This window comes from Protomyctophum parallelum (genome assembly GCF_964188405.1).
Source record: "Protomyctophum parallelum genome assembly, chromosome: 2".
Lineage (NCBI taxonomy): Eukaryota > Metazoa > Chordata > Actinopteri > Myctophiformes > Myctophidae > Protomyctophum > Protomyctophum parallelum.
Window position 1 is genome coordinate 60,320,758 of NC_139699.1, and position 11,894 is coordinate 60,332,651.

General features: G+C 44.9%; 1 protein-coding gene across 1 annotated transcript in view; it reads right to left on the reverse strand.

Annotated features, from left to right (window-relative positions):
- slc9a5 (solute carrier family 9 member A5) overlaps positions 1 to 11,894 on the reverse strand; it is a 37,974-nt gene extending 26,080 nt beyond the window's left edge. The window contains exons 1-2 of the mRNA XM_083759095.1: positions 11,295 to 11,894; positions 797 to 1,099 (exon numbers count right to left, since the gene is read on the reverse strand). Coding sequence (XP_083615221.1) covers positions 797 to 1,099; positions 11,295 to 11,793 — 802 coding nt within the window. The 5' untranslated portion in view covers positions 11,794 to 11,894. The remainder of the gene's footprint in view (positions 1 to 796; positions 1,100 to 11,294) is intronic.

Below are 11,894 nucleotides of genomic sequence, written 5' to 3' on the forward strand. Positions count from 1 at the left end.
GAATGGGTTAAAAGAAATCTGTTGGAAAGGCAATATTGTCATCCAAACAGGACAGGGCTATAGGCCTACCAAAGTGTGCCTGGGATGTGTCTGTGTAAGCTGCATGACTGTGTGAGTGACAGATACAGGTTTGGAGGATTTAGCCGTTGTTGGGAATTCACCTAATCAGGCCAGGGGTTGCTATGGTGATCAATTGGCTCAACACTGCTCCAGGGACCACTGGTGGTCCTTGAGGGGGTTCCAGGTGGTCCTCATCCAAAAGATGGAGTTAGTAACCAAATGGACCCTTATTATAAGTCTGAAGAGTTCAAATTATTGTTAATCATCTACATCAGGGGTTCCTACACTTTTTTGGTACCTCCTGGGGGGACGATTTTTTTATTTGTAGGGTTCATACAAATGAAAACACAACCAGGCAAGAGAATACCTGGGAGGCCCAAAAACCACCTGGCGCAGGACTGTGACACAGGAGCTGGAACAGATGAGAGGAGCCCCATGCTGCCAGGGATGGGATGCAAATGGAGAGCGCTCATTGAAGCCTTTACGTGCCCATAGGGGACGAAGAGGAGTAAGTTAAGTAACCCACTGTGCCATCTACTGCACCACTTCACCGGCGCAACAGAAGTGTCCGATGCACTCAGTATTATTGAATCCACGGATAAGACGGTTTTGGATTAACCCCCATCTCTGATCTCCCCATTCGCTGAAGAGCTACTGGCCCCCCAGTTTGACCTTTGAGACATTTGACCTATATGCACCTCCTCAGTAGTTTTAACCTTCATGGCCTTTGACTGACCTATGACCCCCAGGAGTTTGCAGCCGTACAGACAGAAGCCGGTGCAGAATGCGTTCCAGAGCGTTCCCACGACGGCGTACAGCAGGATGGCGCCCAGGTTGTCGAAGAAGAGCCGGGCGGGCATGAAGTAGCCGGCGTCCCCGACGATGGTGGGCAGCAGGAACAGGAAGAAGAGGCCGGGCTCCAGCTGATACAGCTGCTTCTCATTGGCTATGAGGACCAGGCCCCCCAGAACCAGGCCCAATAGGATCAGCATGCAGGACTCTGGCACCACGGTGGTCCACCGCTGGGAGAAATGAAACACTGGACGGAAAATATTAGGAAACACAACGGTGTTAGATTAGACGTTAATGCAAACTGTGCTATTGACTCTCAAATTAACTTTTTGAATGTGCTTTTTTGATTATTGCAAGTGGCTGAGGGTTCATATTATCTATGTATGTAAGTAAGCAGAGAAATTGACAAATAAAGTTATTCTGATTATTTTCTTTATTGACCACACATGGGGAAATTGTGCCTTTGGCTTTACTGTGACACAGTGGCAGAATAACAGACCAGATGCAATGAATACACCTTCAAACTGCATGCAAAGTGCATACACACACTGACACACACAAAAAATAGTTGTGTACAGGTTCTATACAAAAACATAAACTAGTGATGATTATGCATAGCAGTTGGCAGTCTCGCCAATGGAAATTAAGTTATAACAATAGCATCCAAACAGGATCAGAATGTTGTGTTCTTCAAAACATTCTTGGAGTTTGAATTCAGCCTAGAAACACTGTTTTACGGCAGGCTGCATCAGTTTAGTTAACATCTGTTTGTGTTGTTGCCTGGGTCGGTTCTAGCCTTGCCACACTAAATCATAAGCCTTGATCCAAACCCCATATAACTATGGGACAAACTGTCCTTCTCCCCAGTGGCGTGCACAGACATTTAGAGGGGCAGGTGCTCGAGTGAAAAAAGGGCACCTTGACTGTGCAGCGCATTTTGGGGCGGGAACCCATTTTGGTGCTTTAGCTATTTAAAAATAGCAGATCTACAAGCTCATAGCGCGCCACCGAGTGGCGCGCTACGAGCTTGTAGGTCTGCTATTTTTTATTTTTTTTTAAGAGCAAAATTGCCAAAAGGGCAGGGGGTGCTCTAGCACCCCCTAGTGTCTATCTGTGCACGCCACTGCTTCTCCCCCATAGAGATGCATGTTAAATGACGGGAACACAACAGAGAAAGTGCTTCTTTCAGCTGACAAATATCACCATGTGATCATTTTTTTAAACAAATAGCATTTGTTTTGCAGTCACTTTGAAACAAATAGCAGCATTTCTTTCTCAAGAATATTTAAATAGCATACAGTGTTGAAAGGTAGAATCTCTGTTTACATGTGCAGTAAGTCTACTTGGTACAGTATTCTCACAAACCACTGGATCAGCACCATATTTGTTTTATACCATATGTTGCACACTGCCAGTGCCAGTACAGTACATTCCACTATTTCCTGCATTTTGCATCCCAAAAAGCAGTTTATAGTTAAGGGACGCAATAAAACAACGACCTCTGCATCCACGGGATGCACTACTGTACTGTTTTTTATTCTACAGTAGTTTGTTTTGCTAGCTTTAGTTATAATAATCATTTCTTCTTGTTTTCTACATGAATATAACCACATTATAACCATATGAAATGAAATGGGAGTTAAATGCTGCAATTTGTAAAAAAATATGACTCCTAACGTCGTTAAAGTGGGACTCATAAAATGTCCGTGGGAGGGACTCGTCTAAAAGACCATCCATGCATCCCGGGAGTCGGGACTCATTACATTGAAAACCTATTTACATCACTGCATGTTTTATACTTTTCTTTTTTTAAATATATAACTTAAATGTTACGTATAATGAAAGTCATAATTGGAGTAATATTGCACAGTATGTCATGGATATACATAAAGGACTCTTTAGGGCTATATAGGAAGTCCCAGATCCACATTGGAGTCACGGCACTCCCACGTAGACCCCAAGCTGCAAAGGCTTTGTTCGTCCTTTTAACCCATTCTGACCTGAGATCAGATTCATACGAGGTTTCCGCTGGACACACACTGGTCTGATTAACCCATTCTGACCTGAGATCAGATTCTAAAAAATGTCAGTCGTTCTTCGATTTTTCAAAAAATAGCAGACCTACAAGCTCGTATCGCGCCACTCGGTGGCGCGATATGAGCTTGTAGATCTGCTATTTTTAAATAGCTAAAGCATAACATGATGCCAACACCAAAATGGTTGCCCGGTCAGAATGGGTTTAAAAGAAAATCAAGCACCTCAGCCAAAATGTACTACTACGGTTACAGTTTGAAGTGCTGTCCATGTCTAATGTGTTATGTGTAAAAGCATGGTTGTGTCGTACAGTATTCATGTAAAATGATGCGATTTTTCTTGTCGGTTCCTCTTTTTTTGCTTGCGTGCAGTGGTTTGTTGCAGATTAACGTCATTGTCCTGATGTTAATTTTTTTTTCCTCCATCATTCGTCAATCAATCTCATCCTCACCACAGATACAGTATACTGCATCTGCCCCAAACAAACAGGTAACAACAAGGTGTTGAAAAGAAAACTGTTCTGTATGTGTGTGTGCCTGTGCCTGTGTGTGTGTGTGTGTGTGTGTGTGTGTGTGTGTGTGTGTGTGTGTGTGTGTGCGTGCGTGCGTGCGTGCGTGCGTGCGTGCGTGCGTGCGTGCGTGCGTGCGTGCGTGCGTGCGTGCGTGCGTGCGTGTGTGCGTGCGTGCGTGCGTGCGTGCGTGCGTGCGTGTGGGAAAACCTGCCCACAGGTGTTAAGTATATGACTCAGGGGATCAAGGCTTATGATTATGAAGAGATTTGTCACCTGCGGTTGTTAGAGCTCTGTTTGAACACGGACAAACAAAATAATAATAATGAATTGCATTTTTATAGCTCTTTTCCAAGTGCTCAAAGCGCTTTACAATGGTTCATTCATTCAAACATTGGTAGGTGAAGTGGTCAAACAGTCGACGCCAGCGTCCTCACTTCCCACATTCACACACCCCTCCAACAATGGTGGCGAGCTCACACCGACCGACTCATTGGAGGCAATGTGGGGTTCAGTGTCTTGCCCAAGGACACTTCGACATGTGGACAGGAGGAGCCGGGATTCGAACCGCCAACCCAGGGATCATTGGACGACCTGCTCTACCTCCTGAGCCACAGCCGCCCTAACAAAAAAACTCGATAGCCCTAATGCCCTTGCTGCCGTTGCATTAAGGCTAAGGGACCTCGCATGAAATGCAGACCAGCCTCTCCTCTGTAGCGAAAATAAAAAGAACGTTTTCGCTACTCACCAATACAAAGATGGCTTGTGCATTACAAAGCATACTTTCCATAGTAGTGGACGCACTCTTGAGCCCCCAAGAGTTTTCCTTCCGGTGAAAACAAATGCCTTTCTGGCCAAAAAGTACATTTTATACGTGTGGTGGGGGCTCAGAGTGTGTCCGCGCCACGGTATGGCACCAATGACTCCGGCGCTGTGAATGCATGGGGAATAAAAGGATAGAGACCGAACCGGAGCGACAGCACTGCCCACCAAATTGCAAACGAGTGCACAAAATGAGCTGCACAGCTGCACAGGGTTTCCTCACTTTCCTAGTCATAAATCCACGGCTCCGCCTGCAGTCTCACCTCTGACCAGTAGGGCTGAGCGCTTCAACGTTGGAGAGCCTCCCTGGGGGCTTGGAGAAAGGGCCCCGAAGAAGGCCCTGTGATTTGCCCCTGTGAACCGGAAGTAATAATCGGTCATCGCCAGAAGGGCTAATATAATAACCGTTAGGTCGCAGGGATTTGTTTGAGCTCCTAACATCGTCCCTCACCTCATATCTCCTCAATCTGAGCCTCAATTCTTTTTTTTTAATATATATTTTTTATCCCACGATTTTGTAACCCATTTTTCACCCCTGTGTCAATCACCTGGGCTCTACACACCCTCCACCAACCTAGTCCCCCATATATGGGGGACAAGGGGAGAGCAACGGACTTGAACTCATGCTTCCTTCATGCCTGAGTGTCCAAGTTGCTCCTTTACACCTGACAGGGGGGAGTTTCCCTGGTTGTATGTAGCGTGTGGAAGGAACACGTTATTCCAACCAGTTCCTTTCCCCTCCATCAGGCGTCCCGGCTGGCCAGGGGGAGGCAGTTTCTGCATAATGGAGCCGGCCAGGGACTCTACATCTGACCAAAAAACCTCAAACCCTTGGATCTCCATATATGGAACTGACCTGTTCTGACATTCCATATGTTGATCCTTCCCCATCCGTCCTTCCTCTTCGATGTCTCCCTTTTGAATGATACCTGTCCATTCAAACTCTAGACGGGGCCTGCCCCAAAGTTATTAGTGCAGCCGCGCCCCGGCAGCCGGCGAAAACTAGAGTTCTCAACAGGCCCTCGTCAAACCCTGTACACTCAAGACACTGCCCCCGCTGCCACCCTAAAGTCTCCATATATGGAGCTGACTTGTTCTGACATTCCATATGTCGATCTGACCTCATCAAACCCTGTACACTCAAGACACGCTCCATATATGGCCAGTACAGAATTCATCCCATATGTTGATCTGACCCCCCCCCCCCCCCCCCCCCCATGCAAAAGCGCCAGCGCTCGCCCAGCAGTCTGCCGTCACCCAGGCGGATGCGTGCACGCGTCTTAAAGTATATGTGGAACGATTTCTGGGATTTCAATGACGTCACACCACCGAAGCAAGCATTGCCTAGCAACTGTGAAGCAACCAGTGGGTAAATATAAGAGTATTAATTCTGGATTCATAGAAATCAATAAATGACGAATTGCCACAGGCAGGTTTTAGTGCTTAATCTTGAGAAATCTCGACATTGGCGCAGATTGTGTTAAACCATTCCATTCCATGCCAAGCAACACCCAAATGGAAATGCAATTGAAAAGGTTAGTAACAATTTTCAGAACTTTCATATGGTGTTTTATGCCCTATTTAAGTCTTATATTATTGTATTATTTTCTTAGCTTATCGAGGCCAGGTCAGTTTGATCAGAGAACATAGTGAGCTATCAGATCATTGTGTTCCAACCCCCGTTGGGGTTGGAATTAAAGAACCTTGCCTGCCTTGTCTTGTTCATGAAGTTTGAACCTAGCTGAGCTACATAATCCCCCACAGGCAGCAGGTTGGAGCTTAACACAATAATACAAACAATTACCTGGAATTTAAGGGATCATTCACTCTGACTGAATTCAATTCACCTGAAGGTTTGTCCCACATTTTCATTACTGTTGTTGTGATGCTGGGCATCGCCCAGAGGTGACAGTAGAAGACTTTCATTATTATTATTATGCTAGGGTAACTTTTTTTGATGCACGATCTCTCCATATTGGCCACGCCTATTTCCATCAGGATAGATTTTCCGCTGTTTAAAATGTTATCCGAAATACACTTTTTGCTCCTCCTCCTACAGATTTTGTCCAAATTGTGTAAGTGGTACGATAAATATATATATATATATGAATTTATTTCTGTATCCATATATATTTTTATATTGATGAGTTACTGGTAATATATATACGTGACATTGTAATTGGCTAGCAAAATTAGTGGGAGGGGTCTATATAAGCAATTGCGGCAACCACACTATTTTTTCCAATTTTCTTTTTTCTTCAAAATCACAGACAATATCCAGTCTAATATCATGATATGGATGTAATATTGTTACAAGCTTACAAGGATGCCTGATCATTTTTCTGATACCTAGTAAGTATCTGTTCCAGCACCCTGCCTAGTGCCTAGTAAGTATCTAATCCAGCACCATGCCTAGTACCTAGTAAGTATCTGTTCCAGCACCCTGCCTAGTGCCTAGTAAGTATCTGTTCCAGCACCCTGCCTAGTGCCTAGTAAGTATCTAATCCAGCACCCTGCCTAGTGCCTAGTAAGTATCTGTTCCAGCACCCTGCCTAGTGCCTAGTAAGTATCTGTTCCAGCACCCTGCCTAGTGCCTAGTAAGTATCTAATCCAGCACCCTGCCTAGTGCCTAGTAAGTATCTAATCCAGCACCCTGCCTAGTGCCTAGTAAGTATCTGTTCCAGCACCCTGCCTAGTGCCTAGTAAGTATCTGTTCCAGCACCCTGCCTAGTGCCTAGTAAGTATCTAATCCAGCACCCTGCCTAGTGCCTAGTAAGTATCTGTTCCAGCACCCTGCCTAGTAAGTATCTAATCCAGCACCCTGCCTAGTGCCTGGTATAAATCTAATCCTGCCTAGTAAATATTTTATTCACCTTTTCTCAGGATATTGCTGTTATGACACCTGCATTTTCCTCTGAGGATCAATAAAGGTTTATCTTACCGTATCCTGGGCGACTCCCAGGGGAGCGTGAACATTTTCAGAATCAGAACCAACATTAACTTTATTGTCGCATCATAGGTTTACATACAGTACAAGTGAATCAATTTATTGTGCACGCTCCATCATTTTCAGAAGTGGACAGACGACCCCAGTTCTTGAGTAAGTAGAAAGGTTAGTGTTGAATCTTCACAGGGTGACTGAGAAAGAAACCACATTCATTTGAACAACCTGCTGCAGTTACTGTGGCACTCTAACACGTGTGTGTGTGTGTGTGTGTGTGTGCGTGCCGTGCGTGCTGGAAAAGGGCAGTCATTTCCAAATACAGTGTGAGTCAACACACACACTGTGACACACACACACACACACACACACACACACACACACACACCCCGACAAAGACACACACACAACCACGTACCAGACACTGAAAACACTGAATATCACACACACCTCCTACATACTGTACCATGCACCCACCACCACCATGTTTTTGGTACACCACTAGAGATACACAGATCCCCTATTACTATTCATGGTGAACCGATCAACCAGGTATGTTCGTACAAATACCTAGGAGTAGTAATAGACCATCTTTTGTCATGGAAAGATCAGATTGATTCAGTGTGTAAGAAAACAAAGCAAAGAATCTACTTCCTTCACCGTCTAAGATCCTTCGGTGCTAGTAGACGGATTCTTCTTTTGTTTTTCACTTCTGTTATTATGAGTGTTCTTCAGTACTGTAGTACCACCTGGTATGGATGTTTGTCTGCAGCCCTAAAGTCACAACTGCTGCAACAACTGAACATTTGTTCAAAGATTGTTGGACAACAACTTCAGAAACTCTATACATCCACATATGATAACAGCATCCTAAGGTTAGCAAGGAATATCACCTCTAATACTAAGCATGTGTTGTATGGAGAATATAGGTTGCTACCTTCAGGAAGGAGATATGGTGTACCAGCATACAATAAGGTCAGACTAAAGAGGTCCTTTGTCTACCAGTCGACCTTGAGGCTTAATCAGGAGATGTAGTTGCCACAGGATAATCTAAGCGGTGGATATTGCTCATGTCTTTATGTATGTAAATTGTCTTGTTATTTGTGTTTTGTATATGTGTTTCTGCATACTTGGCTGCTGTGTCGCAAGACAAATTTCAGTGTGAACTGACAATAAAGTACTATATCATATCATATCATATCATATCATATCTAGGCCTATTCATATACTCCAGTTTTAGGTGATAAGGTGAGTAGGTGACCAGCAAAAACTACAACATGTCACGCCGCAGTGATAAGATAAAACTATAACATGTCACGCCGCAGTGATAAGATAAAACTACAACATGATGTCACGCCACAGTGATAAGATAAAACTACAACATGTCACGCCGCAGTGATAAGATAAAACTACAACATGATGTCACGCCGCAGTGATAAGATAAAACTACAACATGTCACGCCGCAGTGATAAGATAAAACTACAACATGATGTCACGCCGCAGTGATAAGATAAAACTACAACATGTCACGCCGCAGTGATAAGATGAAACTACAACATGATGTCACGCCGCAGTGATAAGATAAAACTACAACATGATGTCACGACGCAGTGATAAGATAAAACTACAACATGATGTCACGCCGCAGTGATAAGATAAAACTACAACATGATGTCACGCCGCAGTGATAAGATAAAACTACAACATGATGTCACGCCGCAGTGATAAGATAAAACTACAACATGATGTCACGCCGCAGTGATAAGATAAAACTACAACATGATGTCACGCCGCAGTGATAAGATAAAACTACAACATGATGTCACGCCGCAGTGATAAGATAAAACTACAACATGATGTCACGCCGAAGTGATAAGATAAAACTACAACATGATGTCACGCCGCAGTGATAAGATAAAACTACAACATGATGTCACGCCGAAGTGATAAGATAAAACTACAACATGATGTCACGCCGCAGTGATAAGATAAAACTACAACATGATGTCACGCCGCAGTGATAAGATAAAACTACAACATGATGTCACGCCGCAGTGATAAGATAAAACTACAACATGATGTCACGCCGCAGTGATAAGCGACTCACCGGTCACTCCAACACAAATCTGTTTTTGCGTGGCTCTACGTCCCTCCCTATGTATGCATGTCCCTCTGCACAGACAGCTGAAACACCTCAGCAATACCACTGGGTGGCAATGTTGCGCAGCGTCTCCCGTGCACACACACACACACACACACACACACACACACACACACACACACACACACACACGCACCAGGGAGGAGGGCTTGTACAATACAGTACAGTACTACAGCACGAGTACAGTACAGCACCACTCAGTTCAGTCTGATTTGACTAACCAAATTAGTGGTCAGTCACCTTATCACAAAACTGGAGTATAAATAGGCCTTCTCTCTCTCCCTCCCTCCCTCCCTCCCTCTCTCACACGTTTCCTGTGTATTCTACACCGTCTTCATTTCCTGTATATACAGTACAGTATTAGTAATCTTTTGGTACTTAGCAGCAGTGACTCAGCAAGACTCTAGCTGTCTGTTGAGGCTGACATCCACATGGAGTCACACCGGTTATGACCCAGCACACACGTATGGTTTAGCTAATATACTGTAGTGTTAGTATGAAGAATATGCATTCTGTCCTGTATTCACTACTACACTGTCTCCTCTCAGCTGTACAGTTAGTCTCAATACAACAGGGGGAGTCTGTCCTGTATTCACTACTACACTGTCTCCTCTCAGCTGTACAGTTAGTCTCAATACAACAGGGGGAGTCTGTCCTGTATTCACTATACTACACTGTCTCCTCTCAGCTGTACAGTTAGTCTCAATACAACAGGGGGAGTGGACTTCTAGTCGAGAAAGTATATCTACCCTCTCTTGTTTGGGAGGAGCACACGCAGATGTGCACGCACATGCTCACGCACACACACTTCCACACAGCCATTGTTACGTCAACAGGACTATGTGACAGTGATGATGTGTGTGAGTGGGAGTGTGAGAGCGAGAGAGCACTGTGTGTGGGCAGAGTGGGCTCTATGCTAAAGTATTCTAGATAAAGCAAGCTGTCCAATCTCATAAGCAACATTTTACTGCCCCCCCCCCCCCTCCTCTCTCTCTACAGAGTGAGAGTCAGGGAGACTTTCTGTCTCCCTCTGTCCTTATAACCAGTATAGATAATATTACAGTTCCTCATTCAGAAACATTACTATCAACCAACAGTGCAATTCAATACTCAACAATAAATAATCAATTAATCTGTGATCTTACAAACATCGAGTAGGCGTCAGACTATGACTTATCGTCCGTCTGTCTGTCTCTCTCTCTCTCTCTCTCTCTCTCTCTCTCTCTCTCTCAATTCACTCTTTGAAAGGCTTTATTGCCATGGCAAACATACATTTACACTGCCAAGTGGGCATGTGTAAATAAACACAAATAAAAATGTATAGATATTACATTTAGGCCTGCTAGAATAAAGAACAGATACAGTATCTAACTTTGCAGTCAGATACATTAGGTAAAATTATTTTAAATAACGTGTCTGCGGTGGCGTTTCATTTAATTACAGTATTGTTTGTAATGTAGGTTATTGCATGATATCTGACAGGATCGATCACAGTAAAGCCAATTGAGAGGTCAATTAAGGACAATGAAGTTCAACTTTAAACAAGCCTAAATTGAATAGAAGTGATAAACAGTTGGATTAGAGTGAAACTAGGTATGGAATGGAGAGATATTGTAGTCTAATAGTAGCCTAATGTATACATTAGGCTACTATTAGACTACAATATCTCTCCATTCTATATTGACCAATTAATGACCATCCTATCCAATATCCACTGCCAGCACGCTACACGAAGCATGCACACCTGTTGGCTGTTGCTTTACTTAGTTTGCATTGTACCGTTAGTGTGGCTGCCTGGGAGGGATGTCTATCAACAAGTTAATTTACGTTTTATTTCATCTTTAGTGACTCTTGGTCTTTTTCTAGTCCAAGAGTCTTGGTCAGCACCAATAGAAGAGTAGGCTAAAGTATAATCCTACTGTAGAACTAGAAGCCAATAAGCCATAAGTAGCCTGCCGCCCTATACAGTACTTACATATTTTGGCTAAAGAGGCCAGCAGCAGCCAGACAGCGATGATGTACGGGGTTTGGACATAGCTCCATTCCCACTGGACCATCCGGAATCCACCACCGTGGTGATGGGAGCCTTCATCCTCCTCCTCCTTCTCCACGGTGTGCTCAGCCTCATCCCCGCCGCCGACCGACGGCTCCTCCTCCGCCGTCCGGGTCAAGGCGACACCTGGCGAACCGACCTGCTGCCGGTCTCCCGGTCCCGGCAGCCGGGCTGGGGAGGAGGAGGAGACAGTCACACTACTACCGGCCTCCGTTCCTCCTCCAGACCGGAGGACAGACGCCGTCGGTGACGGCTCGTGGTAGTCGTAGCCTCCTCGGGCTGAGAAGCCGAGCTCCAGCCCCGGCGGCGCCGTCTCAGTCCCGTAAAGGTCAGCCGCCGGTGGGAGAACGAGCAGCACGAGCAGCAGCCCCGGTAGGAGCCCCGGTATAAGGACCGTCGCCGCCGCCGCGAGTCTGAGCATCTTTAAACCCGGTTGTAACCGTTCAGCACTCAGCGGTGTGTTCTAACCTGGTGGTCCATCTCTCTCTCTCCTCAACTTGGTTTGTATTATATAGTCATCAC